Source organism: Heptranchias perlo, chromosome 5, assembly GCF_035084215.1.
Source record: "Heptranchias perlo isolate sHepPer1 chromosome 5, sHepPer1.hap1, whole genome shotgun sequence".
NCBI classification, from domain to species: domain Eukaryota; kingdom Metazoa; phylum Chordata; class Chondrichthyes; order Hexanchiformes; family Hexanchidae; genus Heptranchias; species Heptranchias perlo.
The window spans coordinates 80,974,072-81,001,724 of NC_090329.1; the positions used below are offsets into that span (position 1 = coordinate 80,974,072).

At 43.1% G+C, this 27,653-nt stretch overlaps 1 protein-coding gene across 2 annotated transcripts in view; it reads right to left on the reverse strand.

The window, feature by feature from the left end:
* Positions 1-27,379, reverse strand: part of LOC137321433 (trafficking protein particle complex subunit 3-like) — a 33,150-nt gene extending 5,771 nt beyond the window's left edge. The window contains exons 1-4 of one of the 2 annotated variants that reach the window (XM_067983822.1): positions 27,204-27,379; positions 20,923-20,970; positions 17,091-17,188; positions 2,253-2,352 (exon numbers count right to left, since the gene is read on the reverse strand). In XM_067983822.1, the coding sequence (XP_067839923.1) occupies positions 2,253-2,352; positions 17,091-17,188; positions 20,923-20,970; positions 27,204-27,245 (288 nt within the window). In that variant the 5' untranslated portion in view covers positions 27,246-27,379. Of the gene's footprint in view, positions 1-2,252; positions 2,353-12,701; positions 12,736-17,090; positions 17,189-20,922; positions 20,971-27,203 lie in introns of those variants that run through there. The other variant, XM_067983823.1, reaches the window with a different exon arrangement.
* Between the last annotated feature and the right edge of the window lie 274 nt (positions 27,380-27,653).

The following is a 27,653-nucleotide window of genomic DNA, read 5'->3' on the forward strand; positions in this document are numbered from 1 at the left end:
CACCAGGGTAAATTCTCTTTGCAGAAAATACAATGGGGATAAAATTCCTCAGGGATACGATCCCAGCAAATACATAGGGATTGTGCCAGTTGTTAATCTCTCCCACTGACCCCACAGGAGAACGGTGTCGCGGGCATGGGCTCAGTTGAGCTAATAGTCTGTATGACAACAGACCGAATATTTTCAATTAAGTCCTGAAAGCCCTGAGCTAAGGTACTCTTGAGGGAATCTACGGAAGTAGTTTTGGCTACCAGATCATCTTTAGAACCTCCTCCTGATGTCTTGTTGCTGCAGAAATGTGAGAGTAGGAGAACAATTGGGAAATAGTGACCACAACATAGTTAAAATCAATGTATGACTAGGAAAGGATAATGAAGAGTCAAAAGTAATGTTGCTGGAAAAAGGGAAAAGTTCTTCGGGATAAAAAAGGATCAGGCCCAAATTAACTCAGCAGAAAAGTTACCAAACAGGTTAACAGATCAGCAGTGGGAAATCTTCAAGTATAAGAGTACAAAATAAATATATTCCAGAAGGCAAAAATGGAATGCATCAAGGTATAGAGTTCCATGGGTAAGTAAATAGATTACAACTAAACTTAAAAGGAAGGCATATGGTAAATTTAAGGCTAATCATGTTAAACATAATCATGAGGGATCTAGAAAGTATTGGAGGGAGATTAGAAGGGCTAAAATGGAACATGTAAAAAGACTAACAGATAATATTAAATGAACCAGTGAGGGCTTTTATTAACATATACAAAATTAAAGAATAGTTAAAGAGACACTAGGACCACTCAGAGATAAAGAAAGGAGTCTAATTGTGGAGGATGACAATATGGTGGAGATAGTAAATAAATATTTTGCATTGGTTTTTACAAATGACAGGTGGAAGTGGCAAGTTAGAGGAGGATGTGGATATGTCAGAGATATTTGTAGAAAAGGAATTGGTTCTGAAAGAAATAGCAAAACTCAAGGTGGATAAGTCACAGGGCCCTGATGGTGTGTACTCTAGGCTGTTGAAATAAGTCAGAGAGGAGATAGCACAGGCTCTGGCCTAATTTCTTCATTGGCTGTGAAATACTTTGGGATGTCCTGAGATCATGAAAGGTTTTATATAAATGCAAACTTGTTCTTTCTTTTCTTTCTGGAAAATATGCATCTGCAAACATCAACTGAGGCCAAGATTGGACTGGGTTGTTATGGCGACAGTGGTTGAATATCTTCCTGACACTCATTGTCCAGCCTCCCACATGAGCCTATCATTTAATAATTGCCACTAGTGTCTGTGAAACTGTGTTCCAGCATTAATCAGTACCTTCAGAAAGGAAGAAATCAGATGGAACTTCAGAGAAGAAAACGCATTTGGCCCTGTCAATTTGTGAGCCGTGATCCCGGGATTATGCCCACCCGTGTCTTCCATTATTGAGCCTGATGGAGTTTGTGAGGTCAGCAGCCCCTGTGTTTTTGGCATCTGCCCATCCCAATACAGCCAGAAAATCTGGGGCCTGCCCACCATAGTGGGGGGAGGAAAGCTACGCTGGCCTCCCCCAGACCGCATTTGCAGCACGTTGGCTCCTCATATCAGGGGGCTGATCCAGATCTGTTTTTTTAAAAAAAATTCTATTCTTTGGAAGTCCAAGCTGCTTCCCTAGCCTGACCTTCTCAGTGGGGCCAACTGCTGCCCATATGGAGGTTGGCACCACTTATCTCTCTCAGTATACCTGTCTCCAATCCTATACTGAACCAAGGAGATGGGAACTCCTGACGTAGCAAGTCCATACCATCAGCTCCTTCCCTGACATCACTGGCCTTGTAAGGGATGGCACTGGTTCCACCCGGAAAATGCCAGAAATGTCAGTGCAACTTGGTGCAATTCCCATCAGAACCCCTAAGGAAATTTGAGGCCTAGAGGTGTAAAGCACTGATATCACCAATAAGATCTTAAGTAAGCATTATTGATCTGATTTGCCAGTAAGCAAAAGAATGATCTCTGCATTTTTGAATTTCCACTTGGCATATTGCGCAATAGCCAATTGTCAGGAATTGCAGGTTTATTATTAATGCAAATGTACTTTATTGACCGAATTAATTCTTGAGCTATTGCATTATGAAATTGAATGCTTTCAACAGCCATTAATATTTGAACTGATCTATGGTTCACACTGGGAATCATGACAACTGCAGTGTTTGGATGAGCTGCTGTATATCTCACAATCTATTTCCTTCTAAATAACGTGTGCAATAAAATGTTACCTTAGCAATTACTTCTGCTGTTTCGTGAAAATTACGACATTGTGCAATGTTTGATCGAGCCAGAAAATCTTCTACCAGCCTTGTGCCAATATTGTGTCCCCTTTATAGAAAACAAAATAGTAAGTTAATAAAATTGCAATAAATACTAAGCGGAAATTGCAATTTGCCATAGTCTTAATCAGTGATAAGATCATCTCCGACGACTTCTTTGTATCCCTCACCAGTCACATCCCCAAATCCCTTCCAACCCCACTTCCTTCTGTGTCCACCTCAGAAAAAGAAATTTCCTTGGAGGTTCTCCTGATTGGTTGCAGTTACTTGAGCGGAAATCTCAGTTATGTCTCTATCCAATGATTCTGCCAATCGTCCACCAAAATTACAGCAACCGATCGGAAGAATCGATGAGGAAATTCCTGATGCATCTTTTCAGCTGCCTCTGTTGCTTTACCCCTTTCCCCTTGCCCATCAAGCCAATCCTCCCCCACCACCACTAACTCTAGTCTTGAAGCCCCATTGCTCTCTCTTTTCTCTCCCATCTCTCCCGGTGCCCTCTCGGAGGTCATCACATCCCTGACACTCACCTCCTGCTCGTTCAGCCCCAGTCACACTAAACTGTTGACCACCCAACTTCTATTTCCTGACCTTCCATACTAACTGATGTTGTAAATTGTTCCCTCTCCTCAGGTACAGCTCCCCCTTTCAAAACATCCATCGTAACACCTTCCTGAAAAAATCTACCTGCTCTGACTTTACAAACTATTGTACCATCTCCAAATTCCTTTTCCCTCCAAAGTCTTTGAAGGTGTTGCAGCCTCCCACATCTATGCCCATCTCTCCTGCAATTCTCTGTTTAAATCCCTCCAAAAAGGTTTCTACCCTTCTCAGTGAAAAGGGCCTAACTAAGGTCACGAAAGGCATTTTCTGTGACTGGTGCATTACCTGCCTTCTCTCTCCTCAATTTCTCTTCCTTTGACATGGTTGATCACATCATTCTCCTTCAATGCATCTCCTCCATTATCCAGCCTGATAGGTGTACACTAACTTGGTTCCACACTTACCTATGCGATCATAGCCGGAGCATCTCTATCAATGGCTTCTGGTTCCACCCCCACACCGTTATCTCTGGAGTACTTTATGGGGTCAACTTCCACATGTACTCTGATGACACCCAGCGGTATCCCTCTGCCACTTCTCTCGACTTGCCCACTGCCTCTGTGCTGACACACTGCTTATCCAACATCCAGTCTTGGATAATCCACAGTTTCCTTCAGCTAAGGATTGCGAAGACCAAAGGCATTGTATTTGGCCCCGAAAACAAACTTCATACACTTGCCATCATTCCATCCTTAATCCCGGCCACTGTCTCAGGCTGAAACTGACCGTTCACAACCTTGGCCTCCTATTCAACCCCAAATTGAGCTTTTGATTTCATATCCTCACCATGACAATGACCACATATTTTCACCTCCATAACATCGCCCGCCTCAGCCCCTGCCTCAGCCCGTCAGCTGCTGAATCGCCCATGCATGATTTGTCACTTCCAAATTCGACTATTTCAATGCTCTCCTGGCCGGCCTCCCATCCTCCACCCTCCGTGAATTTCAGCTCATCGAAAACTCTGTTGCTTGTGTCCTAACCCACACCAAGTCCTGTTCGCCCATCATCAATGTGATCAAGGGCCTAAATTGGCACTCGGTCCTCCAGTGTCTCAAATTTAAAATTCTCATCTATGTACTTAAATCAATTAATGTGCTGCCCTGTAATCTCCTCCGGTCCTACAAACCCCACGTCCCCAAATTCTCCCGCCTCTGATTTTGGTCTCTTGTGTATCCTAAGAACATAAGAAATAGGAGCAGAGTAGGCCATATGCCCCTTAAGCCTGCTCCACCATTCAATAAGATCATTGCTGATCTTTTACCTCAAATCCACTTTCCCGCCCTATCCCCTTATTCCTTGATTCCCTTAGTGTCCAAAATCCATCGATCTCAGTCTTGAATATACTCAACGACTGAGCATCCACAACCCTCTGGGATAGAGAATTCCAAAGATTGACAACCCGCTGAGTGAAGAAATTTTTCCTCATCTCGGTCCTAAATGGCCGACCCCTTATCTTGAGAGACTATGACCCCTAGTTCTAGACTCTCCAGCCAGGGGAAACAACCTCTCAGCATCTACCCTGTCAAGCCCTCTAAGAATTTTATATGTTTCGATGAGCTCACCTCTCATTCTTCTAAACTCCAAAGAATATAGGCCCATTTCACTCAATCCCTCCTCATTGGACAACCCTCTTATCCCAGGAATCAATCTAGTGAACCTTCGTAGCACCGCCTCTAAGCCAAGTATATCCTTCCCTAGATAATTCTCCCTTCCTTCATCTGCCATTGGTGACCATGCCTACAGTCACCTAAATTCCACTCTCTGGAATTCCCTCCCTAAATTCCTCTATCTCTCCAGCTCCCTCTCCTCCTTTAAGACCCTACTTAAAACCCACCTCTTTTGGTCATCCCTCCTAATATCTCCTTCCTGGCTTCACATGCATTTTTTTCCTTTTGTTTTTTTTAGAAACATTGGAACAGGAGTAGGCTGTTCAGCCCCTCGAGCCTGTTCCGCCATTCAATTGGATCATGGCTGATCTCTATCTTAATTCCATCTCCCTGCCTTGGTTCTGTAACCCTTAATATCCTTGCCTAACAAAAACCTATCAATCTCAGTTTTGAAATTTTCAACTGACCTAGCCTCAACAGCTTTTTTGGGGGGGAGAGAGTTCCAGATTTCTACTACCATTTGTGTGAAGAAGTGCTTTTTGACATCAGCCCTGAATGGCTTAGCTCTAATTTTAAGGTTCTGCCCCTTGTTCTGGACTCCACCACCAGAGGAAATAGTTTCTCTCTATCTACCCTCTCAAATCCTTTAATCATCTAAAACACCTCAACCACCCCTTAATATTCTATATTCAAGGGAATAAAAGCCGAGTCTATGCAACCTGTCCTCATAATTTAACCCTTTTATCTCTGGTATCATTCTGGTGAATCTGCACTGCTCCCCCCCACCAAGACCAATATATCCTTCCTGAGGTGCGATGCCAGAACTGAATGCAATACTCCAGATGGGGTCTAACCAGAGTTCTGAACAGCTGTAACATAACTTTCACCCCTTTGTATTCCAGTCCTCTTGAGATAAAAGCCAACATTCCATTAGCCTTTTCATTTATTTTTTGTATCTGTCCATTAGCTTTTAGTGGTTTCTGTACTTGGACCCCACAATCTCTCTGCTCATCCACATTTCCTAATTTCAAGCCATTTAGAAAATACACTGATCTATCTTTCTTAGGTCCAAAGTGGATGACCACACACTTTCCCACATTGAACTCCATCTGTCATTTGCCCACTCACTTAATCTATCAGTGTCCCTTTGCATACTTCTGCCCCCATCAACATTATTTACTGACCCACCTAACTTAATGTGGTCAGCAAACTGAGATATACGGCTCTCTATTCCTTCATCCAAGTCATTTATAAATATAGTGAAAAGCTGAGGCTTCAGTACAGATCCCCGGAGGACACTAGACACATTCTGCCAATTTGTATACATACCCATTATCCCTACTCTGTCTCCTACATCATAACCAATTCCCTATTCAAGCCAATAGGTTGCCTCCATATCCATGCGCTCTCATTTTTGTTAACAGTCTCTTATACGGAACCCTGTTGAATACCTTCTGGAATTCCATATAAATAACATCCATAGACACTCCCTTATCTACCACGTTAGCCACCTCTTTACTTTACATGCTGCCGGTGTTCATTATTTGCGCATGCTCTACTACCTTTACCAAGTTGGCGTCCGACATATATCACGCTAGAAATGTACGTGCGTAGCCAAGACGCCATCTTGGCACTTCGGAAGGCCGTGTAACGCCGAAACAATGGGCGCTACACAGTCCAATTTCTAGCCCGATGTTTCTTTTGCCACTAATGTTGATAATAGGTTAGAAATTACTGCAATATTAGCGGATCTGCACTTTACACAATTGTGTGATATGGCTGAATTTGCACGCCTGCACTTCCAGGGAGGAGCAGCTCTCTCAGGGAGCACTTGATGGAAAATCGCGGGCACACAGCCCGTGATTTTCTGTCCTTTAGAATGGAATCCTGTCTGATACTCCTCCGTCTGTTTTTTAATGGAGGTGGTAACCAGTTTAGAATAAAGGGTTAATGTCACCATTAAAAATAAGGAGTCTTACAACACCAGGTTATAGTCCAACAGCTTTATTTGAAATCACAAGCTTTTGGAGCTTTCCTCCTTTGTCAGGCGAGTGTAGGATTCCATAAAGGTACAGCATATATATCTGACTATATATGCTGTACCTTTATGGAATCCTACACTCACCTGACGAAGGAGGAAAGCTCCGAAAGCTTGTGATTTCAAATAAAGCTGTTGGACTATAACCTGGTGTTGTAAGACTCCTTACATTTGTCCACCCCAGTCCATCACCGGCATCTCCACATCTTAAAAATAAGGGATAGAGGAATGTTGTACTAAGCATTTTTGCATCAATACTACCAAGTGTATTTTCTAGCCTATAATTAGTTATTACTGTAGGACAGGGCTGGCAGTTGCCAACCAAACTACTGACCTGTTTTTGAAATGCTAATTAATGTGCTAATTAAATGGACAGAACTCCACACCCATATTTCTTTCAAATGGCCTGTCTTCTCTCAGGCAAATCTCGAATCCTCTCTTCAGTGGACAAGATTGCAGCTGTGTATTCAACTCCACTCAAAGGAGACTACAACAAAAAGATTTCCCTTACTGTACCTCCGCCTTATTCTCCTTAGGAGCCCAGCCAACTTTCCACTCTCTCTTGTCAACAATTGCCTTGTGTTTGGTTTTATGTTCTGCCAGTTAGTGACTTACATACTTGAATCTGCTGGTCACTGCCAGGAATGAAAAATAACATTAACAGTAAGTAGGTGGGTTTAACACTGTTGAAATCTGGACGTGTTATCTCTCACCGAGAGGGAAATCCAGTCTTGTATGTTTCCTGTCAACTTTATCATTCAGATGTTATACGAATGGCTTGCAGGCAATTCATTTTATCACAGGAAATGTGATATAAACACAAGAAGTTCAATTTATGATTCTTACCCTCACTGATGATTTACTGTAAACAAAATAACAATTTTCCAAACTGACTGAACAATTACTGTTGTTAAAATATTCCACTGAACAGTTAAAGGATAGTCCCTTGTTTAAATATAATTCCGCACTTATATGAATAATGTCTTTTATTAAGCAGCTGAAAGTTTAATTGTGGAAATGCAAACTTTCTTGGGTCCCTAGCAATGTTTTTTTTTGAGCTCTTTGATGTTCTTTTCTAGTTCTTGCCCATATGCTGAGTAACCAACAAGACAGATTTCAGAAAGTACATAAGGTGTGCCTCATCAAGGTATATAAAATATTAAATCACACAAATAAGTGTTAATTTTATGAGGTTGGAGGAGCCTCACTAAATGGGGGGCACAGCTTGTAGAAATGGCCAATTATAACCCTTTCTCTGACCTGCTCTCCTGTCTAGGAATGCAGCCTTGCAGAATTTACCCTATAAGGTGAACCCAGATTATTCCTTCAAAGTATGCCAAGAAAGTAGGACCAGAGGGCATAAATTTAAATTAGTGGAAAGTAAATTTAGAACACATTTCAAGAAAAACATCTTTACAGAATTGGAGTAGAATTTATGCTATTGTCTTTGAGGCAGTGGGGAAAGTTCAGTGTTTGACTTACACACACTAAAATTTAGCATATCCCACTGAGACCCATGCAAATACCATGATTATAACAGAATAGAGCGCCTGCATCTTGAGTAGTGCTTCAAATGCCAGAACCGATCAGGACTGTCTTGCAGTTAGGGTCTTCAAGACCACTGAGACACATCCCATTGAGCCTACGTGGGCCAGGGTTCATTATATATTCACAACGAGCTCCCAGCAAGATTGAAGCTTGCCACTAGGAACACTCACAGTTGGGGGTAGTGGGAATTCCTGTGAATATGCAGCAATATAAAGGGCCGCACCAGGCATTTAAACGTAAGTTCACTTGCTGTACAATTATAGAGAGTATGCAACATTTAAAGTGAAGCTGTGATGGTGCCATGTTAAAAAAAATTAATGTGTAGATTTGGGATTTGGCAACAATGAGGTTTGAGAAACCTTGAGCCAAAAGTTCTCTCAATTTAATCCTTCAACATGCTGAAGCTGGCTGAGAGAGCATGCTGTACATTTGAGCTCAAGGCTGCTAGAGGTGCATCAAAGGAGTGTTGCCATGTTTAGCATTCCGGGGCACTCTACCCATACGATGGTACATTAGGGTGCCTGGGAGGATATGGTGGCCATTATGAATGCCCATAGCACATGCACATTAAGGCTGATGTGCAAGAACTTTTTTGGGTATCAAAAATCTGCCACGACAAGGCTACCCAAAATTTCCCTTTACTAAGTAGATAAGCAAAATATGCTTGCTACAAAGAATTTCCTCTCAACATGTTATGCATGGACCATAGCTCCATGTAAAGCATTCATTGCTTAACATGCATGCCTGGACTTCAGCAGGGCATACATCTGCAAAATACAAGTCAAAATTTTGTCACACTTACAGCTTTAAAGATGATCCCTGAAATAATTATTCCAACAAAACCTATCTGCACGATTATCATCTACTCACACATAGACTGGGATACAGCTGTGGAAATTCTTGGCAATACAGATCATAGAAGGAATAGGTAAAGGTGAAATCAGAGATGTTCCCCAAGCTGAGAGCCAATATCATTCCACTTTAATTACCTCTTCCCAGCCAGTCCTCGAATCCCACTATTCCCTTCTCGCTTATTTATACATCAAACCTCATCTTAAATGGATCAATGCTGTCTGCTTCAACTCCATCTGACAGTGAGTTTCACATTCTCACCACTCTCGGTGTAAAGAAATTCCTCCTAAATTCTTCATTTTATCTGTTAGTGGCAATCTTATATTCATGGCCCCCATTTATGGACTCACCGACAAGTGGAAACAGTTTCTCCATGTCCACCCCATTGAACCCCTTTGTAATTTTAAAAGTCTTTATCAGGACTCCGCAGTCTTCTCTTTTCCAGAGATGGGCTCGATGTTACCAGGGCTGCGGGTTCGCGGCGGGGGGGCGATTGGGTGCGTGGGTAACGCGCCAGGCGAAATCAGTCTGCCCCCCGTGCGATCGCAGCCTAATTGGATCCACTTACCTGGTCTTCCGGGTTCCCCACTGCTGATCTGTGCGTCGGGCGGACTGCGCATGCACAGTAAGGTCTGTTGGATGGAGGCGCTCTATTTAAAGGGGCAGTCCTCCACTGACAGATGCTGCAACAAATAGCAAAAATTACTGCATGGAGCAGCCCAGGGGGAAGGCTGCTCCCAGTTTAATGATGCCTCACTCCAGGTATCATTAGATGGGGTGAGGAGGAGGGGGAGGAAAGAGATCTTCCCCCCAGCGGGCGGGAGGAAGCGGCCTGCCTCTGCCACCAGGAAGGCCTGGCTCGAGGTGGCAGAGGAGGTCACCTGCACCACCAACATATCGCCCACCTGCATACAGTGCAGGAGGTGCTCCAATGACCTAAGTAGGTCAGCCAAAGTGAGTACACTTACTCACTCCCCTACACTCCATCTGCCACATCACCACCCCCACCCCACATCTCCTTCTGCACTGCCAACACTACTCTATCAGATCACCCCTCATACCCACTCAAACCTCATCCTCATCTTACCTGCACTTACTCACCTCACCAGAACTCATCCCGCCACTACCATTCAACCCAATCCTCTTACAATCTCATTGCTCTATCTCATACTCACCCTCTCGTGCATCTCTTTCACAGTCAGCTTCAATCAACCTGCCACTACCTGTGCTGCAGACACAGGGCATGCATCACATATGTGCAGTAGGCAGCGTAAGGCAAATGTGTCGTGAGCATGAAGGGGATGCACAAGGGTGTTTGAGGGTTTGTCATGGTTTTTACTTATATTTAATTTCTGATCAACTCACATCACATATTATATTGGCACCACTACTGCCACATCTTTGCGAATCTTGTCTGGTTTGTGCAATAATGCCCTTTCCTGAGGATCACAATGAAGACCCACAACTGATGCCACCCATTGTGTCACTGCAGAGTGGTGTAGGTGTATTTGCAGGGCTCTTTTGTGCAGATGTCGGCGATGTCCCCGGTGGCACCCTGGAAGGATGCGGAGGAGAAGTTGTTGAGGGCAGTGGTGACGTTGACAGTGACAGGTAAGAAGATGGTGCTCGGGCCAGCCGGGAGCAGCTCGGCATGAAGGAGGCTGCAGATGTCCATGACTACATGTCGAGTGACTCTGAGCCTCTGTGTGCACTGCTGCTCAGAGAGGTCCAGGAAGCTGAGCCTCGGTCTGTGGACCCTGTGGCGAGGGTAGTGCCCTCTGCGAGGCATCTCTCTCTGCGGTTGCCCTCGCTCCTGCTGTGCAGGTGGATGTGTCACAGCACTGTGTTGTGGAGCTCCACGTGTCAGAGGTGGACGGCGTGGCCGGCGAGGCTGGTGAGGCTGGTGATGCTGTTTGCCCTCCGAGGAGGTCATGACTGCAGCTACGGCGGCCCCCATCCAGAAGATGTACATCTGAGGGGGTTCGCAAGGTAGGTACATGTCTCTGGACCCCGGGGTAAGTGTGCAAGTTGGTGAATTTTCTTGTCAGGAGGAGGGTGGTGTAGGCCAAACTTTGTCCCAAGTGACAGAGAGGCCTCCTGCAATGAGTGAGGGTCTCCCCCCCAAAACTGTCAAATGGACCTTTGCAGCTGCCACAGGCTGGGAGTGTTTCCCCCAGTATGGGAAACAGTCCCAGTTGTCTATAAAATCCCACCCCTCCTCACATAATCCCTTAATCAGGTCAGTTAATGACCTGAAATAGCACAATATATACTTTCAAGTGGCACCCCGCTGGCTTTAATTCCCACATACGGGGGCTGCGCGCGCACGTCGGCGCGTCAGTGGGGAACCTGGAAGTGGGCAGGTTGGAGCCGGGCTCCGGACCCGCTCCGGGATTCCCCGATTTTCGGAGCCCCCCCGCCAGGAACGCACCCGATAGCGGATGCTAAAATGAAGCCCAAGAGCTCCAGCCTGCTTAATATTTAATGTTAGTTGCATCCTCTCAATTCTGGTAACATCCTTGCACTTTCTCCAGTGCTTCAATATCCTTTTTGTAGTATGTAAACCAGGGCCTAGAAATTCGAGCGTGTTCAAAAATGGACATGCAGCAGGCGCAGGGATCAGTCCCGGAGCCTGAACGGATAGGCTTGAGGCGGACATAATATTGGGCCTCAGTAGGGTTGCCAACCCTCCTGGAGTCTCCAGAACACTGCTGTGAGCAACCCAGGAGAAAAATCATAGGGGTAATAAAATATGTGTGTTTTTTATTTTCTTTGAACACTTTTGTTTGTTAGTTATAAAAATATTGGGGATGGGAAAAAAGGCTGTTTGGGCAGAATGGTTGGAAATGGGGGGATATGTGATGAAACCTCCAGGAATACATCCAACCAGAGTTGGCAACCCTCGGACTTGGGCCTTATTATCATCGGGCTGATGAGCTGCGGACATCTAATTGGCCTCCCCAAGCAGCTCGCTGGAGAAGAGGCCATGAAGATCGGGCTGCTGCGATGCCAGCAGCGGCCCTCAGGAAATGTCCTTAAATGGGACCAGGAAGGAGGGGAACGGTGGACAGGAAAAAAGGTAGCAGTGGCTGGGAGGAGGGTGGCAATGATCGGGAGGGAGGGTGGTGATGATCAGGAGGGAGGCAAACAGTTGGCGGAGATCACTCTGAAAAACTGCCTTTAACGCCTGCTCCCTGTTTTCTCCATTCTAACCAACTCTCCCTAATTTATACTACATCCATCTGGTTCATGAAAGAATTGGTATTATGTTTAGGGGCTCGAACGGCTACGTGGTTTTAATCATTAACCACCTAGATGGCTATTTAAACAATTGCAATGCCCTCTTATTCTGCTGTTGCTTTTGCATGGGGAAAGTGACAAACGTGTTTCCCTGGTGATTAAAGCATCCGTAATCTGTAATACCCATTTTAGCAATTTTTGTTGTAGCAACCAAAATTACCTCAGATTCCTTTCAAAAAGTTTATTCTAGGAGCAAGACTGAACATTTCCGACTTTTATAACTATTATTTAAGGGCAGACTCTACAATTAGCAAAATCCCGTCGCAACGAACCGGATTTCAAGCTTGACTTCATTTTCATATGATTTACATGAGATTGTCTATTAAAATAGCAGCTTTGTAGACTCTATGCAGGAGCAGTTCACACCAGCCAAAAAAGGCCAGCTGGAAATTATTGCCCAGCACAAGTTGAGAGAGAATTGGACAAAACCGATTCCTGAATGATTACCTGGTCCCCGCACACTTGGTCCAGGTTGTGTTGACTGGGAAATCCGCCCCAATGGGTGATAAATATTTGGAGTAGTCCATAAGCAAGGAAATAAAAGCAAAAACATTGGCGTTATTCAAAGTACAATTAAATGCCATGAGGGCAGAGTTAAGTTCGAAGGATGAGTGTCAACGGGCTGAATGGCATTTGCTCATCCTTTTCTAATGTTCTTAGGTTTGCTGGTCTGTCGTGGTTCAGTGCCATTATTTGATGAGAACTTAATTACTATCAGTATCATGTATTTTTCTTGAAATTAGCCAAAATAATGTCTGTCTGCCGTATTTCAATTTTTTTGTGACTACAGAAGTTTGAAAAAACTAACAACTTTAATTTTATTGTCCCTGCCTTAACCCAACCCCCCACCCCCCTCTCTCTCGAGCACACCCCTTGACACTATCCATCTCCTCAGCTAAAAAGTGCAGCGCACAACACTCTACCGATGTTGTCAGTCACTGCACTTGCGTGACATGGAGAGGAACTCTTTCCTGACCAGCTTTCCATCTTCGAGATGGGGTCTTTTAAAACAATTTTTGGAAAATCTTGCCTTTTCTGTGCATTTTTTTCCCTGCATTCATTTCCCCTGGCTGTTGTTTTCCTAAGGCCTTCTGTATCACAAACCCTCCCCTAATAGAGGGCGGGTAGCCAACTGTCCCATAAGCCAGCTGCTAAGAGGTGACATTCTCGTGTTTTATCATTTGGAAAGTATTTCCGTTTGACACTTTCCTCGTTTCCTGCTGTGTTTATAAAAAGTTCAAATTACTATAAATTATTATCCTGAAAATTGACAATTGTGGTCCTTTGTTGGCTTCGAAAGTCAATTCACGGAGATAGAGTTACACAGTGAACCATTAGAAATTGGAAGCAAACTTTCCTGCAATTTATTTATATAATTGCAAGTGTAAATTTTATGAACTTTGCATGCTGGAAGCGGATATCAGGAATTCGGGCACAGAAGTCAACCGGCCCTGCAGGATCTTTTGTGATCAAAGTTCCACACCAGGGCCCCGATATTACCAGGGAGGCGGGATCGCAGCGGGGGGGGGGGGGCGACTGGGCACGTGGGTAACCCGCCCAGTGAAATCGGTCCGTTCCCCAAGTGATCGCGCGTAAATTGAAGCCACTTACCGTGGCTTCCAGGTTTCCTGTCATCAACCTGCGCAGCGGGCGGACTGCGCACCCGCATCACAGGCTGTCAGCTGGAGGAGCCCTATTTAAAGGTGCAGTCCTCCAATGCTGCTCCTGCAGCAAACAACCAAAAGGACAGCATGGAGCAGACCAAGTGAAAGGCTGCTCCCAGGTTTAGTGATGCCTCACTCCAGGATCTACTGGATGGGGTGAGGAGGAGGAGGGAGATTTTCGAGCCAGCGGACGGGAGGAAGTGGCCTATCTCTGCCACCAAGAAGGCCTGGCTCGAGGTGGCAGAGGAGGTCACCGGCAGCAGCAACGTCTCCCGCACCTGGATCCAGTGCAGGAAGCGCTTCAATGACCTAACCAGGTCAGCCAAAGTGAATATACTTACTCATTCTCCTACACTCCGTCTTCCACATCACCGCCCCCCACCCCACAGCTCCTTCTGCACTGCCAACACAACTCTATCACATCACTCCTCACGCCCACTCAAAACTCATCCTCAACTTACCTGCACTTACTCACCTCCCCAGTACTCATCCCACCACTCCCACTCAACCCAATCCTCATATAATGCCATGGCTCTGTCTCATACACACCCTCTGATGCATCTCTTTCACGGTCAGCCTCACCCAAACCAATGTATTCAGCGGTTGGCCACGTCACCATCCCACACTCACGCCTCTCTACTTTCTCCCCTTATAGGAGAAGAGAGCCCAGAATGCACAGGAGAGGGCGAAGACCGGAGGGGGGCCACAACATCAGGTCATCCTCACGGATGCGGAGCAGGAGGCTCTCGAACTGAGCCACACCCTCGAGTGCCTGTCCATCGGGAATGCCGAGACTGCCACCCGACAAACGGCTGGTGACAGAACTTTAACATTCAGCACTCACAATAGCAAATGATGTTAACATGCCTTGCCATCTTCAGCACCTCAACATCTGTCATCATGCTTAATATTGCCTTCAGTTCTCTTACAGGGCCTTCAGCGACCGCCATAATGGCGGAGGGCGATTCCTCAGAGGACCTGCCAGCCTCTGAGGGGACACCGTCACATCTGAGCGAGCCATCCACCAGCGCAGATACACTCACCTCGGTGGGTCCCCGTTCTCAGTTAGTTGGGTTCGCACATGGTAAGTTCACCACACAAATGTGAGCACGAGCAGACACTGGAGGCAGGGGCAGTTGTGGAGAGTCCGCGTCGGTGAAAGCACTCTTCTCCAGGCTCTGCTCAGCTGGACACAGATGCTGAACCCTGGGGGCCATCTTTTAAAAGGAGAATGATCGAGGGGCAGCAGCACATTTGCGAGGTGCTGGAACAGGTGCCATGCGCACTCCCCACAACTGTGCAGAGGATGGAGGAGTCTAACTCCTGCATGAGTGGAATGGTGGCACAGCTACAGGGGGGAATATCTGAGATACTGTCACAGGGACGTGAGGGCATCTCTGAGATAGTGCCGCGGGTAAGTGCGGGAATGTCTGCGATGGAGGGAAGGCTAGCCTCCATTGAGCTTCAAGCCTGGCTCACCAATGAGTCCACTGAGGCCCAGACAATGGACTCAGGGTGAGCAACTTTCTGCCATCTTAAACAGGCAGGCAGATACACTAGCACTGGCCTTACAAGGCTTCACACATGTCCTCCAAACTGTCGTCCAGCAGGGTGGTAGGAGTGACGTGGGCCTGGGCCTGGAGAGGGATGATGGCGAAAGAGGACATGGAAGTGGGGACACCACTCAAAGTGCTCCCACGTCTCACCCGTTGCCCCTCTCTCAACCAGTACCCGCAATGCTGCCTCCTCTCCAGGTGGTCGAGTCTGCCCCTGCATAGGTGCAGGTGGAGCAGTCTTTGGAGGGGCCCTCATGAGCACCGAAACACAGAGGGCGTAGGCCCAAAGCATCTAATCGGTCAGGGCATGAACAAGAGCAACCTGCCACTACCTCTGCTGCAGCCACAGGGGAAGCACCACGTAGGAGTACTCGTAAGCGTAAGGCAAAGGTTTTGTGAGCACAAAGGGAATGCACAAGGGTGTTTGACGGTTTGTCATGTTTTTATTTATATTTGATTTTTGTTAATGGCACATTAAATATCATTATTGTCACCACTACTGACACGTCTTGGCCATTCGTGACTGGCTTGTGCAATAAGTCCCTTTCATGAGGTTCACCATGAACACCCACGCTTGATACCACCCATTGGGTCACCCTACAGTGGGTGTATGTGTAGTTACGCGACTATTTTGTGCAGGTGCCTGTGGCGCAGCACTGTGTTGTGTAGCTCCACGTGGCGGAGGTGGACGGCATGCCTGGCGAGGCTGGTGATGTTGCTCATCCTCGGATGAAGTGATGAATGCAGTTATGGTGCTCCCCATCCTGACGGTGTGAGTTTGAGGGGGTCCGCAAAGTAGGTAAATGTGTTTGCACAGCAGAGTTCAGGGTATAAATTAATAATTTTGAGTGGAAAAACAAAGGTGTTGCAGCCAAAACTTTGTCTGAAGTGACAGAGTGCCCTCCTGCAATAAATGAGGTTTTCCCCCCAACTGTCAAAAAAATCCTTTGCATCTCCCACTGGCTGCTGGCTGAAACACATCTGCTCCAACAGGGAATGTTTCCCACAGCACGGGAAACACACTGAGGATCCTTCAAAATTGCTCCCCTGCCAAAATCTCCACTCAATGAGGTCTGTCAAGCACCTCAACTAGCTAAATAACTATCTAAATTATCATCTGGCCGGCTTTAATTGCCGGTGGGTGTCCCGCATGTGGAAACTGCGCGCGCACCCGAACGCGTCATTGGGAAACCCTGAAGGGAGCGAGTTGGAGCCGGGCTCCCAACCCGCTCTGGGATTCCGCCATTTTCGGAGCCCCCCTGCCCCCAATGCACCCGCTCAACCATCTGAAAATCGGCCCCCAGGAGTGTGATTTTATGAAATATATCCTATGATGTTTCAAAATATCATGCCCAGAAAAAAACCTCCAACTTGCAGAAAAACAAAGTCTCCTCATAGGGATGTTGTATGAAAGTTTGAAAATTGGGATGTTTGAGCTGGTGTGTTACATGAAGAATATACAGACACGTATATAATACAATTCAAAGTGCATTCTCCTCAGATGTATAAGGGGTTAATCATGGGACAAATTTTTACTTGAGTATTATACTGGCATCATAACAGCTGATTCCTCATCTTTCTCTGATAATGGATTATGCACTATAAGTGTTACTCACATTTTATCCAACTCTTTATTGATATCCTCATCCTTTTCATAGTCTTTGCACAGCTGTGCTACTAACGTTCCATATGTGAGTATGAAGAGTTCAGTACTCTGCAGAGTAATGACAACACTTTAGGAAACTAATCAGAGAGGTAGAAACTATTTATACATCATCTTTAGACCAAATTTAAATTATATCACACTCTACTAATCAAATTATTCTATATATTATAAAAAATGATGATTTATTTTCTATTGGTCAAGGTGAGGGTGCCACTACTGGGAATAGGAAGTTTTTGCACTTTGGACACCCAAATATCAGCATCGAATACTCTAAGACCAGGTATAGCATATCAAGGTGCAGTCTTATGTTCTGAAAAGCCCCTCTACAATATGTATTAATCTTTTAGAACTGAGTTAAAATTTTCCAAGCTGCTGTTTTGGAGAGGCAAGTGTTCAAATAATCTGTGATGGAGTGTGTTGGCAAAGTACTGAGATGCGCCTGTCAGGAACCTTTGCTGCTGACCCTGGAAGACTTGCCAGGGTCTGAGGTGTGCCAGCTGGAGGAGGGAATGTGGCCACCGCATGCCCTGTGGAAAGGAGATATAACTGCCTCACATGGCTCTCTATGTAAGCGGGCTCCTGCAACAAATATGAAATGCATAGTGTATCCAGGTATCAGCCTAGTTTCCAGCCATTCTGGCAAACTTCTGCCAAAGGTGTAGCAGGGGTACCCCAGAACATCTGTGGGTTTTCAGGGCCAACATGCCTTATAGGAAAGGAAGAGAAAATTGAAAAGTGACTCAGCAGGTTGCCCTTGCACAAATCCTAAAATTTAATTTATTTTTGGGAACAGTTTGGTCAGACGCCACTCACTTAAAGTGGAACAGCGTAAATTATAATGAATGCTAAAAATTTGGTCAGTTATACTCTTCCTTTCTATTTTTGGCAATGCTTGAAAGTCTACAAAACCTTGTCAGAAATTGCTTGTCAGAGATGAGTGGGAAATATTTGGTTTGGACGTAGCAACTATTGATGATAATGCATCACTCCATTAGAGGTATGAAGATTCAGTTTGCATGGGGTGCTGTGCAAAATTTGAAAAAAGTACCTAATAGATAGGATAGTCATACAAACATACATACGAATAGCATCTACCCCTTCTAGTCCCCTCAAGATCTTATATGTTTCAATAAGATCAACTCTCATTCTTCTAAACTCCAATGTATACAGGCCTAATTTCTGCAACCTTTCCTCATAAGATAACCCCCTCATCCCAGGAATCAGTCGAGTGAACCTTCTCTGAACCGCCTCTAAAGCAATTATGTCCTTTCTTAAATAAGGAGACCAAAATTGCACACAGTATTCGAGATGTGGTCTCACCAATGCCCTGTACAACTGTAGCAAAACATCTCTACTTTTATATTTCATTCCCCTTGCAATAAATGACAACATTCCATTTGCCTTCCTAATTACTTCTTGTACCTGCATACTAACTTTTTGTGATTCATGTACCAGGACACCCAGATCACTCTGTACCTCAGGGTTCTGCAATCTCTTTCCATTTAAATAATATGCTGCTTTTCTATTCCTCTTGCCAAAGTGTACAAGTTCACATTTTCCCACATTATACTCCATCTGCCAAATTTTTGCCCACTTAACCTATCTATATCCCTCTGCAGATTCCTTATGTCCTCTTCACAACTTACTTCCCTACTACCTTTGTGTCATCAGCAAATTTAACCATACATTCGGTCCCTTCATCCAAGTCATTGATATAGATTGTAAATAGTTAAGGCCCAAGCACTAATCCCTGTGGCACTCCACTCATTACATCTTGCCAACCTGAAAATGACCCATTTATGCCTACTCTCTGTTTCCTGTTAGCTAACCAATCCTTTATCCATACTAATATGTTACCCCCTACACCATGAGCTCTTATTTTGTGTAGTAGCCTTTGATGTGGCACCTTGTCAAAAGCCATCTGGAAATCCAAATACACCACATCCACAGGATTCCCTTTATCCATGTTGCTTGTTACTTCCTCAAAGAACTCTAATAAATTAGTCAAACACGATTTGCTTTTCACAAAGCCGTGTTGACTCTGCCTGACTGCATTGAGATTTTCGAAGTGCCCTGCTATAACCTCCTTAATAATAGATTCTAGCATTTTTCCTATAACAGATGTTAAGCTAACTGGCCTGTAGTTTTCTGCTTTCTGTCTCCCTCCATTCTTGAATAGAGGAGTTACATTTGCTATTTTCCAATCTGATGGGACTCTTCCAGAATCTAGGGAATTTTGGAAAATTGATACCAATACATCTATTATCTCTGCAGCCACTTCTTTTAAGACCCTGGGATGAAGTCCGTCAGGACCTGGGAACTTGTCAACTTTTAGTTCCAATAATTTTTTCAGAACCCTTTCCCTAGTGATTGTAAATGTTGTAAGTTCCTCCTTCCCTTCCACCTCTTGATTCACAATTATTTCTGGCATGTTACTTGTATCCTCTACAGTGAAGATGGACACAAAATATCTTCTGTTCAATTCATCTGCCATTTCCTTATTCTCCATTATTAATTCCCCAGACTCACTCTCTCGAGGACCAACGCTTGCTTTACTACCTGCAGAAACTCTTACTATCTGTTTTTATATTTCTAGCTACCTTTCTCTCGTACTCTAATTTCTCCCTCCTTTTAATTCTTTTAGTCATTCTTGGCTGTTTTTTATATTCTGTCCAATCTTCTGACCTGCCACTAATCCTGGATGAATGATCACCTGGGTGAGATACCTTTACTAAACTATTTATTGAATTTTACTGGGGCTTTTGCAAGACTACTGTGATCTGCTTCATAGTGTTCTCTACTTAAAAAGATGTGTTTTAAAAGTAAATGGGGTAGATTTTCACTTCGGGCAGGCAGCGGGAGCAACACTCACACAACCCTCCTGAAGTTCATGCTGCAAGGCTCAAGCCTCATTTGTTTACTCCCAGCTGGGTGGGAATGCTGTATCAGTACTCACAGGCAGCTCGCTGGTCAGGAGAGGAGCAGGAATCCTGGCAGCCACTCCACAGAGACGGGCTGGAAGTTGTATGTTAAGGGGGGAAGCATTCGTGGGGGAAGTGTTGACGAGGAGAGGCTGACAGATATTTGTGGAGCGAGGAGCAGCATTAAAAAAACTTTTAAAAAACTTAACCTGGGGTGTTTTCTGAGTAGCCTGCAGGGGTCCATTCAAAGCCCACTGGTTAGGATACTCAATGCCTGGTACCTATAGGCAGAGCGTGCTTGGTGCACATTCTTACCTCAAAATTACCTTGGGAGACATGCGTACATCATAGAACCCCAATTAGCATATTATAATAGGCCTTCACCTGAAACAGGCAGACGCCTTGACAACCCATGTGAAGGCCCCAAAGAAAATGGCAGGAGCCATATGGGGAGCAAGAAAGGGGCGGTAGGTGCTACACTGCCATTTTAGGCTCACTACCACCCAGTTCCCAGTGGAGTTCCTGACAAGGCTCACACATAAGGAATGACTGCTTGGGTGATGTATTAGAGGACTCCTTGAATGAGTAGCAGCTCAGATAAGGAGAAAAGAAGATCTGACTATGGGTGACTTAATTGGTAAAACCAATACAGTGCAATAGTCCTCAAATGGGTTAAAAAGTTAAATGTGAACATCAGCTTGTACTAACAAACAATAAAATGGATGTAATATTTTTCAAAGAATAGTGTTTGAATTTTGTGTTAGCTTATTAATATATCAAGGCTCTCTGCAAAGCAAAATAAATGCTTGCCATTAAATAATTGATCAATATGATGCAATTTATTGAAGCTTTCACACATACCATGTGATGTGCTGAACCTGTGGATGATGTAGATGGCAAATGCCAATCCTAAAGGATAGGGAGCAGAAGAGAAAAAAATCTTAATGACAATTCAGCAAAAGGACAGTTCCAGTTATGCCTACCTTAAAATGATAACTGCTAATGTGTTAACCACTGAAGCTAAGACAAATAAGTACAAATTAAGACTAACCATTCATTCAAACTACAAGTTTTGAAAAGTACAAACTGCTTCTGTTCATTTTTGTGAAAATTATGATCAGTAATATGAATGGTATGGATTTGCTTCTCATTGAGCATCAATGATATTCATCTTTGACAATTAACTCTCAAGTTCATTATTAGAGGCTTGTATATCCCCCATTTTACCCGCTAAACAGTCTTTTGAAAGTAACTTAGGAGATACTGATGGAAAGAAAATCTGGTTCACAATTTGTCTGAAAACAGACCAAACACTCTGATCACCGATAGAAAGTGAACATATTTACATCAGCTTATGTCTCGTCAGTACATCTACTCCCTGTTTACTTGGTGAAATACAAGCTCCAAAAGAAGGGATTATATAAACATGAGTATTTTGAAAATTAAGTTGTTTGAAAAAGTGACAAAAGAATCCTCTAGGGGTAGTCACTTACAGCGCGCGGTACTAATTTTGGAGTTGCATGCTCCTTTATGAATAAGTTAAGTTTGGTACAGGAAATATGCATGTAACCATAATTGCTCTTGTCAGGACTTCACCTTTCTATTATTACTGAAAAATATTCCAGTTACTAAAGAGGAATTGTTGAGTAATTCATAAAAGACTGCACAACAAGGGGTTAGACCCAAATAAGCTCTACTTGGTAGATTACAAAAATTACATCAGGAAAATTAAAGATGTGTGAGACTGAGCCACTAAAGTAAACATACTTTTTAGAATTGAATATAAGCCATTTAAGAGTAGAATTCTGGAGAATACAGAGAGTGTATTTTGTTAATAATTATCACACGTGTATTCCGGTCTCTTTCTTTACAGTGATATTGGAGTTAGGTGCTTCACAACCGGGTGTGACGTGAGGATATTAAAATATTTGTGACATGTTATGACAGATCGAGGGATTGAACACAAGGCTCAGGACGTGATAATTAGTTTGCTCTGGTCAGCACCCACCTGAGTATTGTGCGTAGTTCTGGGCACTGTACCATAGGGACATCCTGGCCATGAAAGGAGTAAATGGAACTGGACATGCGTGCTGTGACAAATGACTGTAGGAGTGATCCTGCAAACTGTTGCTTCTAGACAGCACATCTCATGAAATTATGGGTGAGCAGCGCATGATTTTCTGTCTCTTAATGTCAGATTGCAGAATCACCCCTTAGTGTACTAAGGATGTGTAAATTGAAAAAAGACAGGAAAAGGTGATTTTATTGAGGTATTTAAGATCCTTAAGCATCTGAATAAAAATAAACTGGATCCCAGAGTGATGATCAATATTAGCATAAGTTTTAGGACCAGGGGATCATGGATTGAAGCTTAGATAACAAAAGGTCAATACACACTTAAGACATAATGGGGTAACTTTCAACTTCACCGCCTAGGCAGCAACCTGGTGTACCTGTTGTATAACCCACCTAATAATGTTCCACTGTAATCAATGGAATGTAAATTGGGTGGGTTCTATAAAGGGTGGGTGATCCGCGCTGCCAGGATACTGCCCAGGGAGAGAAGTTGAAAATTATTCCGAATATAGATAGTGAATTTGTGGACTAGCTTATTTAAGGAGGAAGCATAAGTGGAGGGTGGGAAATACGGTTAACATGGAGGTCCTGCCAAATTTGAGCCAGATTGAGAGGCCGGCTGACTGTTGGGCGGGAAGGCCTACTCTGGTAGGCTGCAACCGGGGAGCATAGAATTACATAGAATGTACAGCACAGAAACAGGCCATTCGGTCCAAGAGGTCCATGCCATCGTTAATGCTCCACACGAGCCTCCTCCCTCCCTACTTCATCCAACTCTATAAGCTTATCCTTCTATTCCTTTCTCCCTCATGTGTTTATCTAGCATGCCCTTAAATGCATCTATGTTAGTCGCCTCAACTACTCCTTGTGGTAGTGATTTCCACATTCTAACCACTCTCAGGGTAAAGAAATTTCTCCTGAATTTCCCATTGGATTTATTAGTGACTATCTTATATTTATGGCACCTAGTTCTGGTCTCCCCCACAAGTGGAAACATCTTCTCCACGTCCACCCTATCAAACCCTTTCATAATCTTAAAGACCTCTATGCGGTCACCCCTCAGTCTTCTCTTTTCTAGAGTTTTACAACACCAAGTTATAGTCCAACAAATTTATTTTAAATTCCACAAGCTTTCGGAGGCTTCCTCCTTCCTCAGGTGAATGGAGGAAGGAGGAAGCCTTCACCTGAGGAAGGAGGAAGCCTCCGAAAGCTTGTGGAATTTAAAATAAATTTGTTGGACTATAACTTGGTGTTGTAAAATTGTTTACAATTGTCAACCCCAGTCCATCACCGGCATCTCCACATCTTTTCTAGAGAGAAGAGCCCCAGCCTGCTCAATTTTTCCTGATAGATGTAACCTCTCAGTTCTGGTATCATCCTAGTAAATCTTTTTTGCACCTTCTCCAGTGCCTCCGCTTTTCAATTCTATCCCTCTAGAAATGAACCCCAGTGCTTGTTTTTTTTAATAGCCTTAGTAACCTGCTTCGCTACTTTTAGTGATTTGTGTATCTGTACTCCTAGATCCTGCTGCTCCTCTACCCCACTTAGACTCTTATTATCCAAGCAACATGTGGCCCCCTTATTCTTCCGACCAAAATGTAATACCTCACACTTATCTACATTGAAATTAATTTGTCAATTATACATCCATTCTGCAAGTTTATTAATGTCTTCCTGTAATTTGTCGCAGTCCTCCTCAGTATTAACTATGCCATGTAATTTGGTGTCGTCCACAAATTTTGCAATTGTACTTTCGATTCCTGAGTCCAAATCATTTATATAAATGGTGAACAATAGTGGGCCCAGTTCCGATCCCTGTGGAACGCCACTTCCCATCTTTTGCCAGTCTGATTAACTACCTTTAACCCCTACTCTCTGTTTTCTGTTTTGTAGCCAGCTTGTTATCCTTTCTGCTCCTTGTCCCCTGACTCCACATGCTCTGATCTTAGTCATGAGTCTACTATATGGTACCTTATCGAAGGCCATTTGAAAAACAAATATATTACATCTACTACATTACCCTTGTCTACCCTTTCTGTTATTTCTTCAAAGAATTCAATGAGATTGGTCAAGCATCATCTTCCCTTTTGAAATCCATGCTGACTATTCTTTATTATATTTTCGGTTTCTAGATGTTTTTCTATTACATCTTTCAGTAAGGATTCTATTATCTTTCTTTAGATCGACATTAACCTAATATGTCGATAGTTCCCTGGACTGGATCTATCTCCCTTTATAAATGTAGGAATCACATTAGCTGTCCGCCAGTCCTCTCGCACTATTCCTTTTTCTAATGAATTTTTATATTTTTGTAATAGTGCCTCTGCTATTTCGTCCCTAACTTCTTTTAATATGTGCGGATGCAATCCATCCAGACCAGAGGTTTTATCCTCTTTAAATTTGATTAGTTTTTCAATTATCTCCCCCCTTTCTATCTTAAATGTCTTTATATCTTTTTTGATCTCTTCTTCTGATGTCATGTCCGTCATGTTAATCTCCCTGGTAAATACTGAGGCAAAGTAATTATTTAATATTTCTGTCATTTCACTGAAATTACCTGTGAGTTTATCTTATGCATCCCTTAGTGGCCATATCCCTATCCTGATTTTTCTTTTGTTATTTATGTCTCTGTAGAATACTTCACTATTTCTTTTTATTTTCCTTGATAATTTAATTTTGTAGTTTCTCTTTGCCTTCCTAATTGTTTTTCTAACTTCTTTCCTAACCTTTTCATATTCCATTTTGTCATTGTTTCCTTTGTTGTTTATGCACTTAGAGTATGCCTTTTTCTTTAGTTTCAATTTTGCCCTTATTTCTTTATTCATTATTACTGGCTAGTTTGTTCATGCTTTTTAGTGGGATATATTTCCCCTGGACTCTATTGATCACTGTTTTAAATGTTTTCCACTGCTGTTCTATTCCTTTGTTTAGCAGTAAATGTTTCCAGTTTATTTTCCCTAGTTCCATTCTCATCCCATGAAAATCAACTTTTTTTTCCAGTTTATCACTTGAGTCTTTGTCTTACTTACGTCCTTCTCAATATTTATCTTAAACCTTATTATGTTCTGATCGCTATTGCCTGGATGTTCCCCTAAGCAAACTTCTTTTATCTGTTCTGGTTCATTTCTCATTACTAGATCCAGCAGTGCTTCCTCCCATGTTGGGCGTTTTACATACTAGGTAAGAAGAGAGTCCTGCTCACATTGTAAAAAATTGATAGTTAAAATCTCCCATGATTATTATTCTGTGTCCTTTACTCATTTCACATATTTGCTTACATATTTCTTCTTCCACCTCCTTTCCACTATTAGGCGGTGTGTAGTATACCCCTATTAGTGTGATCAATCCCTTCCTATCTTTTATTTCAATTCAAATGATTTCTGTTTCTATCCTTCTGTTGGTGATGTCCCTTTTTTCTACTGCCATTATGTTATCTCCAATCAGTACAACTACTCCACCCCCTTTCTTCCTTCCCTATCCTTTCTGATTATGTTATAACCTGCAATATTCAGTTGCCAGTCCTGTTCTTTATGCAGCCATGTTTCAGTTGTTCCTCACTACGGATTATTGCCTCCAGTTCCCCGGTTTTATTTTGGACGCTGTGTACATTGCTGTACAGGCAGTTTAATTCATCTTTAATACTTATTCCTTTTTCTTTATTTTTAATCAGTCCTTTTATCCTTCTGTTTTAAAACTGTATTCGTTCCTTGACCATTTATGTTATCTTTATTTTTTATCCTGGTCTGACCTTTATACTCATCTCCTGTTTCTTTTATCTTTAAACTTCGGTTATTGCTACCAGATTCCTCCCCCCATCTTGCTAGTTTAAAGCCTTATACTAGTAAAATGTAAAAAAGCTGTTAAAATTTGAGGCGAGCAGCCTCAATTACATATTTAAATAACTGACCCGCCTCTCGAGAGCAGGTTAGTCGCCCACCCCCAACCCACCTCTGTTAAAATCAGAAGTTGGCGCATTTGAGGCGTGTTGGGGTCAGGATTCAGATGTTTGAAATTTTAACCCAGCCCCCCCGTTCCTCTCCCACCCAACATGGCGGGGCGGGGGGGGGGGGGGGGTTAAAATTCTCCCCATCCCTGCAGCCTGAAAAGTTATTTTTTGCTCTGCCACAGACAATCATGATTAACATCCTCACTAACTGTACTAGGTATACTGTACCCTTTTCAGGTTATAATAAAACACTATTTACAACAGGAAGTTTTGGCATCCCTGTTTACCATATGACGAAAGGAATAACGTTCTTGCAGTGATGACATTCCTTTCAGATTTCAGTGAAGAACTGAATGTTAATCTGCCTTTGTTTAGCAAGTGAGAAGCAATTTGCAAAGAAAGTTCTCATTTTTAACTCATGCAAAGCAGCAGCTTTGGATTTAATAACCTTCATATCAATTAAGCACTAACCAATAGCCAGGTCTTAAATCAGTTTGAGGTTCCCTGAAAAGGAGCTACTGAAGGCTGTAATACCACTAGGAACAAATAGATCGATCTGTGTCCGATTTTCGACCAAAAGTAGCATTTCAACCTCAGGACCCCATTGGACAGCAGTGATCACTGGCCAGCTGCTGGAATCTCATAAAATACATCTATATTCCCCAAATCCGAATAAAATACATTCCTTCTCACCAGCTCTTTTGTAGCTTTCAGTTTTTAATATCACAAAACAGTTTATAGAAAAATCAATATAACTAAAAGCACACTATATAAACCATTATTATGTACAAGGCATTACACTTCAATGAATGCAATTTAATATCATTTTCTTTCTTTATATATTCTCTCTTTATTCTCCATTGTACTCAAAATATTTATTTATTTTGCAGTTTTATAGCAATATTATCATTTGTTGAAATTCTGTTTTATTCACATTAGCTACAGTAATTTATTCTCAGGTGTCTATCTATCTACACTTTCACACCCACTCTAAATAAAATACCAAGATGGTGTAGAAGTTGATTCCTATCAAGAGACTGAAGCTACTCCAATCTTACAGACATGAAAGACGATTGTAATAATGGAAAGATTTGCATGCGATAGTGCAGAAAGATCTTACTATTTTTTGTTTTTCTGATCGTCTACTTGATTGCCGAGACATGATTTTCTGAAATCTATTACATGATATTCATTATCCTGCTGTTCAGTATAAACCATGTCTTGTAATTCTCTCCTCCTGTGATCGGATGGGAGACAGCCTGCTCCTTCTGATTTATTTTCTTATTAAAGGCATCAACAGCATCGAAGAAAACAAACAACCAGTCTGTGGTATCACAAACATTGCCAGTGAGAATCTTTGAAAACCAAAGAAACATCTCCCCCTATCGGTGCAAAGAACGTAGAACATGAAATATGACACTGGAGAACTCACAAAATGATGAATCAATCATTGATAAATATTCTGAATATCTGTATGAAAACAATATTTCTTGTGTGGAATCTGTTAGATTTCATCAATGTCAACAGATAAAACAACAACCCTTTATTATATATTTTGCCACTAATGGTG